At 51.1% G+C, this 9,175-nt stretch overlaps 1 protein-coding gene across 1 annotated transcript; it reads left to right on the top strand.

Annotated features, from left to right (window-relative positions):
• Positions 1 to 2,912: 2,912 nt before the first annotated feature.
• Positions 2,913 to 5,264, top strand: LOC133339917 (protein Wnt-5a-like). The gene is made up of 3 exons (XM_061548034.1): positions 2,913 to 3,005; positions 3,465 to 3,657; positions 5,167 to 5,264. Exons 1-3 carry the CDS (start codon positions 2,913 to 2,915, stop codon positions 5,262 to 5,264), a joined length of 384 nt encoding a protein of 127 aa, XP_061404018.1.
• The last annotated feature ends 3,911 nt before the right edge of the window (positions 5,265 to 9,175 follow it).

A 9,175-nucleotide genomic window follows, 5' to 3' on the forward strand; every position in this document is an offset into this window, starting at 1 on the left:
TTTTTTTATTCTGTGGTCCTCCGGCGGGTACGTGTATCCGTTTGTGACCCTGGTGCGGCCGGGTACGGGTACGGGTAGGCCGTGAGTCACTGGTGAGTCACCGTTTGTCACTCATTTCCCAACGTCTTGTCTTCTCACAATTCAAGTTCCTAGAATCAACCCACCCGCGCCTGCAACATGGCTTCATCCCAGAGGTCGCAATCGGGTAGCCGTACCTGTACCCTACCGGCCGGGTACGGGTAGCCGGGTATCGGGTAGGGTACGGGTATCGGGTACCGGTTGCGACCTCTGGTGTGTGTACATGGCGAAATATTCACATTTAAAACCTGTAGAAATTCCACAGATAGCTCTTGACATTGTATATTGTAGCTCTCTCTCTCAGGAGTGGTCTGTCCGCACATTGTAGCTCAAGGGAGTGGCCGATATTATCATCATCACGTGGTCATTTATAGCGGATGACCCCCAAACGCGTAGAGACGTTGATTCTAAATGCGAAGGAGGAGGAGGAGGAAAAACCAGAGGGACCTGGAGAAAAATCCACGCGACCATGGGGAGAGACACAAACTCAACACACATGCAGCACAGGCATAAGGTTGGGATCGACCACGATGCGTACCAGCGAAGTAACATCTGCCACCGTGATGATGATAGAGAGACACGCAGACTTAGCAGCAGGGTCAGGGTGGGATCGAACCCACGACCCTGCACCAGGCAGGGAGTTACATCTCCTAGCCACCGTGATGATGATGAGAGAGAACACGCAGACTCAAATATACAGCAGCAGGCGTCAGGGTCGGGATCGAACCACGACCTCCTGTACCAGGCGAGGTTAGCATCTCCTAGCCACCGTGATGATGATGAGAGAGAAACACGCAGACCAAATATACAGCAGCAGGCGTCAGGGTCGGGAGGATCTACGACCTCCTGTAGACCAGGCGAGGTAGTCAACATCTGCCACCGTGATGATGATGAGAGAAACACGCAAACTCCAAATATACAGCAGCAGCAGGCGTCAGGTTCGGGATCTAACCCACGACCTCCTGTACACCAGGCGAGGTAGTTAACATCTCCTAGCCACCGCGACTCCCACCCCTCTGCAGGCCGCTTGCGCAGTGGGCCCTCCACTCTAAACCACCGAGTATCGGCCGCTGTGCATCGGGGCTCCGGGACTATCCCCGTGCAGCGCAAGATGTGCCTGCGCCGCCTGGACCACATGCACGCGGTGGTGCAGGGCGTCCGCCTGGCTGCATGAGTGTCGCGACCAGTTCAAGGGCAAGCGGTGGGACTGCACCGTGCCTGGCGCGGAGAACGCGCCGGACCCGAGTCAGGTAAGGGGACCGTCGCCCCGGGTCGGAGCCTCCGCCGGCAACAAGCGAGTTTCCCCTCGACGTTGACGTTTGTTCGCCCGCCACGTCCACTCGCACCTAGGGTCTCCTGCCGCTTCCCCGAGGCGCACACGAGCTGCGTGGGGGGGTGAAGGGGGGGGTCGTCCAGCTCCCCATCGCAACTCTCCACTTCAGAGTTGCCGCGTCCCTCCTCCACGGGGGTCCCCCTCCCCTACGCCACTCGGCTTTGGTGGTGGTGGCAGTGACTTGACGATGGTGGTGGTGGTGGTGACGATGACTGTGGTGGTGGTGGTGGTAGTGACTTGACGATGGTGGTGGGTGACGGTGGTGACGATGACGGTGGTGGTGGTAGTGACATTGACGGTGGTGGTGGTGGTGGTGATAGTGACTTGACGGTGGTGGTGGTAGTGACATTGACACGCTGCTGACAGGCAGCGTAAGAGGGATAGACAGAGAGAGACACGCGCAGCCACGTGGCAGCCTGGACCCCGTTCTTGCGTGGCCCCCTTCCTCCGTTCGTTCCCGTTCTGACCACGTTGTTCGTCTCCACCCCTATTTAATACCCGGGTCACGTGGTACGTTTCCACCAATCCCGGTTAGCCTCCATGGAATCTTCCAGACTCCATCGTAGGCTCCCGGGACCACGCCCTGACTCGTCTCCCATTGGCTGTGGCCAAAGCCAGCAGGGCCAATCATCTACAAACAGCTGTCACCTTGCCATGACGTCAGGGCCACGCCCCCAGGCTTCCCCCATTGGCTATGGACCAGGACGGCAGAGCCAATCATCGTGACGAGTTGTAATCCGTCAACGACCCGGATGTAACCTCACGTTACAAATAGCCGACGTTCCCCCTACACCTGCTCGGCATGTCCTCCTCCCCGCCGCCCCGGCAGGCTTTACGCGCTACACCACAGGAGTGTCCCCGGCGTGTCCCCCGGCTCTCGCGAGGATGCGTTCCTCTCCGCCATCGTCGCCGGAGTGTCCCACGTGGTGGCGCGCGGCTGCCGCCAGGGGCAGTTCCGGGGCAGCTGCTCCTGGGTCGTTCCGACGCCATGAGGCTACCGCCGCGTGCTCGGCGGGGCGGCTCATCGGACGACGTCGAATACGGATACCAGTTCGCCAAGTGGTTCGTGAATGTGGGCGATGGCAGTCGTAGCAGGCAGAGAGGGGAGTCTTTGGCGATGAATTTGCACGACAACGAGGGGGTCGGCTGGTGAGTGTGTGAACGGGGTGGTGGGTCGTTGTAGATGTTGTCTTTTTTTTTTTATATAAAAAAAAAGTTACTCCATGCTAATTAGGTTTGGCCTCCTTGCCTAGGGTTGTATTACCAATCGTGATTAACGCAATGGTTCTCGCTTGAACTTCTACCGGTAATGTTTTAGCGTAATGATGTCTGGTGGTGGTGATGACGGTGGTGGTGGTGGTGGTGATGACGGTGGTGGTGGTGGTGGTAGTGACATTGACGGTGGTGGTGGTGATGTCTGGTGGTGGTGATGACGGTGGTGGTGGTAGTGACGCTGGTAGTGGTGGTGGTGGTGCTACAGGCGGTGTACAATCTGGCGCACATGGACTGCAAGTGCCACCTGCTTTTTGGCCGCTGCATGCTGAAGATCTGGCAGCAGCTCGCCGACTTCCACCAAGTTGGGAACTTGCTGAAGGTGAGCTGCTCACAGCTGCTGGGTGGGACTGCCCCCAGAGGGAGTGTGGGTGTGACGAGGATTCATCCATTGGGGGGTTACAGGCGGGGGGGGGGGGTCCCTAACAGCTAAGGGAGCTCCCCGCATTCACTCGACAACCACCACATCCCCCGATGATGGTGGTGATGGTGATGATGGTGGTGATGATGATAATGATGATGGTGATGATGATAATGATGATGGTGATGATGATAATGATGATGGTGATGATGATAATGATGATGATGATAATGATGATGGTGATGATGGTGGTGATAATAATGATGATGGTGATGATATTGATGATGATAATGATGATGACGATGGTGATGATGGTGGTTGCAGCACAAGTACGACACAAGTTCCGCCATGCAGCTGGTCCGCCACAACAGCAGCAGCAGCGTTGCTGGTGCCACCCGCTGGTCCCGCTGGCGTCTGGAGCCGGTGAACGAGCGCTTGACGGCGCCCACGGCGAGCGAGCTGATGCATGTGAGCGCCAGCCCCGGCTACTGCGAGCGCAACGACGCCAGCGGCATCCCCGGCGCGGTGGGGCGGCGGTGCAACGTCACCTCCGAGGGCAAGGAGGCATGCTCCGTCATCACGTGCTGTGACAGAGGATACGACATCTCACAAGGTGAGCCCCTCGCCCCTCACCTCTCCCTAACCCCCCCCCCGAAATTAACTAAAACTAGTCATTAAAAATTAACCCGTAAAAACAAAGTTTTTCACTATAAATCCTTTATATGCGTGACGGCTCGAGTCCTCTCATCCTCTGGCTTGAGATGGCTGCCACCTATGGGTCAGATGATTGCCTGCCACCATTAAGCAATTGATAATTAAATATAATTTTTTTCCCTAAAAAGTGTAAAGTTATGGAAAAAAAATTTCACGAAAATAAATTGTCACGCACAACGAGTCTGTGTGCAAAATGTCAGCTCGATTGGATCACGGGAAGTGGGTTAAAAAACGACCGAAAGATTTGCACGGTCGTAAGCGCGCAAGCAAGTGAACTTAATATAAAGGATTTAAAAAGCAACAACTATTTCATATTTGACCAGGCAAGGGCCAGTGAGCTACAGTGAGGGAAAAAACTATTTGATCCCCTGCTGATTTTGTACGTTTTCCCACTGACAAAGAAATGATCAGTCTATAATTTTAATGGTGGGTTTATTTGAACAGTAAAAGACAGAATAACAGCAACAAAATCCAGAAAAACGCGTGTCAAAAATGTTTATAAATTGATTTGCATTTTAATTGTCTCCACGCATGCACCAGTCTCTCTCTAATCACCCTGTCCCTATACCACTTCACACTGTTCTTCACCACTATACAGTACCGTACACCCACGCAATCACACCGTCCCTATACCACTACGCACAGTCTTCACTACTATAAGTACCGTACACCACGCAATCACACCGAAAATGCATTTCTGTAGAACTGCTTTCCGTGATCCTTAGGTCGCTCGAAGGGATCTCGTCGGCAGTGGCTCTGCGACGGCCGCTTCCCCGCGGGTCATTCGCAGAGGTCGCAAACGGGTTCTGATTCCTTACCCCTCGTACCCGGCCGCACCAGGGTCGCAAGCGGGTACCCGGCCGTACCCGTACCCTACCCGTACCCGGCCGGGTACGGGTAGGGTACGGGTATCGGGTACCCGATTGCGACCTCTGGGATGAAGCCATGTTGCAGGCGCGGGTGGGTTGATTCTAGGAACTTGAATTGTGAGAAGAGACAAGACGTTGGGAAATGAGTGACAAACGGTGACTCACCAGTGACTCACGGTCCACCCGTACCCGGCCGCATCAGGGTCGCAAACGGCTATGGGTATCGGGTAGGGTACGGGTATCGGGTAGGGTATTGGGTAGGGTAGGGTACGGGTATCGGGTAGGGTACGGGTATCGGGTAGGGTATTGGGTAGGGTACGGGTATCGGGTAGGGTACGGGTATTGGGTAGGGTACGGGTATCGGGTAGGGTACGGGTATTGGGTAGGGTACGGGTATCGGGTACCCGGTTGCGACCTCTGGTCGTTTGACAACGTCGGGAGGAGAAGTGCGCGGAGATTTTGTTAACCTCGACGTTAACGGCGGTCGCACAATAGCGACGATCTCGTGAGCTCTCTCCCCTCTGCTGTTCCCTCCCCAGTCACGCTGGAGACGCAGTGCGGATGCAAGGAGCAGCTCAAGGAGAACGTCAAGTGCAAGCTTTGCCCGTGGACCGTCGATCAATTCGCTTGCAAGTAGCCTCCAGCCCCAGTCTAGGGGGGGCCTCGACTGAAATCGCGACCCCCACAAAGCTGTTTAGGGCATCGACATCCAGCGTGTACCCCTCACTACGAGCTGCGTTCTACTATATACACTTCACTCGCGTGCGACACGCCACAAGCTACACTGCACTATGCACTACCCTACTACACACTCTGCATGCGCTTCATCTTCATGATGTGGAAGCGCCGTTGTTTTGTGACGTCGCCACTTGAATGCGCTTAGCGACCAAGTGCCGTTGTTCCGTTTATTCCGTTGTTCTCGTAACCGCCGCGTTTGCCAAATCTAGGCAACGTTCACTCGGCGCTTGTTGGGATTCACAGCGAGGTCCATCGCACCCTTCCCTGCGAGCCGCGTCACACTGAATCTACTACTTCACACGACTTCGCACTGATGAAAAAAAATCAGTTTCCTTGTAATTGTCTGATGATAAAACAAAAGATTCGTATTAGTGCAGATTAAACATTTGAGTAAATAGTTTAACCCTGCTAAATAACCACCCACTCACTCACCCACTCACTCACTCACCCACTCACTCACCCACTCACCCACCCACTCACCCACCCCACTCACCCACTCACCCACTCACTCACCCACTCACTCACCTACTCACTCACCCACTCACCCACCCACTCACCCACCCACTCACTCACCCACGTCACTCACCCACCCACTCAGTACACACACAGAGTAGACACACAAAGTACAGACACACAGTACACACACAGAGTACACACACAGTACACACACACAGAGTACACACACAGTACACACACACAGACTACACACACAGAGTACACACACACACAGACTACACACACAGAGTACACACAGTACACACACACTATACACACTAGCAATCTAAAGCAACGCAGTAAATTCAAAGAAGCAATGTTCTAAAGCCAACAGCCGGTCAACTTTAATCTTCGCCAGACACTTCACCACGGCCAATGCGCCAATATAAATCCCGCAACATTTAATGCTGCCTTGTGAAATACAAACACAACTCAATTAAATTGTCATGTCCATGCTCATTTCAGATTAAGACCGGTCGCACAAAAGCACCCATTTCAGGAGACAATTTAAAGTCCGACTTAACAGACATGTTTTACCTTCACCCATTAGACTAAAGTTCAAAACTTTCTTTAAAATTATAAACGTCTAAAGTGTTCAACCAAACGCGGTGTATACCTTGTGTACACACCATAAACATTGCAAGAATCGCGTATCAATTAACAAAACCCACATGCAGACTTTTTGGTTCTTCCGGTAAAGTCACGTAGAAGGGAAATAATAAAACATTATAAATTACAATTCTCACCACATTTCGGCCACAACGCAAGCAGCCGTCCTCAGGTGAAGAACAGGTCTGTCGGAAAGACAGCGTCTGAATGAAACACCACCAGGTTTGGCAGCGTATATTGCTGTGTATATTGCTGCCAAGCTTGGTGTGTTCATTCAGACGCTGTCTTTCCGACACACCTGTTCTTCACCTGAGGACGGCTGCTTGCGTTGTGGTGAAGAACAGGTCTGTCGGAAAGACAGACGCTGTCTTTCCGACAGACCTGTTCTTCACCTGAGGACGGCTGCTTGCGTTGTGGTGAAGAACAGGTCTGTCGGAAAGACAGACGCTGTCTTTCCGACAGACCTGTTCTTCACCTGAGGACGGCTGCTTGCGTTGTGGCCGAAACGTCGTGAGAATTGTATTTTATTATGTTTTTATTATTTATTATTTCCCTTCTATGTGACTTTACCGAAAGAACCAAGAAGATGAATCCCTGCAGTCACGAAAGAATCTTTAAATCGAAACCCACATGCAGTCCTTAACGTAACGTTTCTTCAGACCCAACACTATTTTTTTTTTCAAATCAAACAAACCCCCAATATGTGTACGCTCTGGGTGGGAGCTGTGGTTCTCTGCAACCTGCAACAACAACAGCAGCAGCAGCAGCAGTGAGCGGCATTAGCGACGTCAAGAAGCAACACGACAGATCGTGGTCAAACCCCGCAAAGGGCTGGATTGTCACTTGGAGAATTGCCGATTGTGGCCGACATTTCTCCGCGCCATCCAATCTCTAACGTGGGGCACGAGAGCGTTGACAAGCGACTGCCGTTTGAAACAAACTCCTCCACATCTTTGTGTGAGCGCTCGTTGATTTAGAAGAGTTGTTCACGATGTAATACACAAATTGTATCGCACTGGTCAACAAACAAAACAACAACATGTAGTTCTGGCCTGGACTTTTGCAGTTGTTCTGGACTAATTTCAGGGTGCCGATTTCCAAATCTGATCTCAAGATTTGCTCCATCACATCTCATTTTTAAATCCTTTATATTAAGTTCGCTTGCTTGCTTGCGTGCTTGCTTGCTTACGACCGTGCAAATCTTTCGGTCGTTTTTTAACCCACTTCCCGTGATCCAATCGAGCTGACATTTTGCACACAGACTCGTTGTGCGAGACAATTAATGTTGTGAATTTTTTTTCCAAAATTTTACACTGTTTAGGGAAAACAAATTAAATATTTAATTACCAATTGCTTAATACTGGCAGACAATCATCTGACCCATAGGTGGCAGCTATCTCAAGCCAGAGGACGAGAGGACTCTAGCCGCCACGCATATAAAGGATTTATAGGGAAAAACTTTGTTTTTACGGGTTATACTTATTATGCTATCGGCATACCCCATGAAATGGTCTCTCTCTGATCCTCCACGGAGCAGCGTGTTCTCACGGGGAGAACCTCACAAGCAACATCAACAGACTTCCGTTATCGTGTTGCAGAGAGCCGCCCTCACCTGCCGGGAAGACAGCGTCTGAATGAACACCGCCAGGCTTTGCAGCGTATATTTAAGCTGGGTTAGAGGAGGAGAGCGCCTTGACAAAGGGACTCACATAACAGAGGAATGTAGTTTATTTGTGGAAAATTCCGATATGGGATTAGTCACTACTTGTGGAATGTGTAGGAGGTGGGCGGGGGGGTTTCAAAGTCATATTATGCAGGATTAGCAGCATCGAAGGGAGGGAGTAGGGGTAGCATTAATAAAGGGAAGGAATCATATTCTTAGGTTTTTTCGGTAAAGTCGCATAGGTAAAAAAATTAAAATTATAAAATAAAAATCACGACGTTTCGAGGCAACACAAGCTTCCGTCTTCAGGTGGAACCGTCACAGCCACGACAGCTGTATCAAGTAAATGTAATCTCGTAAATGTAATCTCTCATTTACTTGATACAGCTGTCGTGGCTGTGACGGTTCCACCTGAAGACGGAAGCTTGTGTTGCCTCCGAAACGTCGTGATTTTTATTTTATTTTACTTTTATTAATTTTAATTTTTTACATACGTGCCTTACCGAAAAAACCCAACAATATGAATCCTCGCAGTCACGAAAGCTTCAAATCTAGAAAGGGAAGGAATGTTAATAGTACGGTAGCTGCAGCAGCTAAGCTACCACGTAAAAAAAACGTAAATTTAAACTACATCAGTGTCATCAATATACTAAATATACTCTCCAAACAGGTCCCTGCGGGGTGGGCTGGTAGGAGCGAACAAATACGATACGAAGGGAGAGTTTGAGGCCTAGTTCTAGGCTTTAGGCCTAGCTGTAGGCTTTAGGCTGCTGTGAGTTAATTTTTAATTTAAATGTTTTAATTAAAAACTATCTCAGGGAATTATAAGGGAATGTTACACTTGTTTAGCCAGGAAAGCCTCACTGAGTCTAAAGGTTTTTGTAGGGTCCTGCCAAGTGTTTGCAGTAGGGGGCGATGTTGCTACACCTAATCGGACATCGGACGGACATATAATCTATTGTAGGCTGGTCCACTTCGTTCCTACCAGTATAAGCCGAGCTACTGTCACCGTCACCGTGGTCGTCACCTGTCTAGGCTGGACC

The sequence above is a fragment of the Lethenteron reissneri genome, unplaced genomic scaffold (assembly GCF_015708825.2).
Source record: "Lethenteron reissneri isolate LAM-NWPU_2019-01 unplaced genomic scaffold, ASM1570882v1 scaffold_558, whole genome shotgun sequence".
Taxonomy (NCBI): Eukaryota; Metazoa; Chordata; class Hyperoartia; order Petromyzontiformes; family Petromyzontidae; genus Lethenteron; species Lethenteron reissneri.

Excerpts from the sequence above, each read along its gene's own strand:
- LOC133339917 (XM_061548034.1), top strand. The coding sequence starts at position 2,913 with ATGGACTGCAAGTGCCACCTGCTTTTTGGCCGCTGCATGCTGAAGATC. Across the intron at positions 3,006-3,464 it reads AAGTTGGGAACTTGCTGAAG|CCGGTGAACGAGCGCTTGAC; the intron begins GTGAGCTGCTCA and ends TGGCGTCTGGAG. Across the intron at positions 3,658-5,166 it reads AGGATACGACATCTCACAAG|TCACGCTGGAGACGCAGTGC; the intron begins GTGAGCCCCTCG and ends TTCCCTCCCCAG.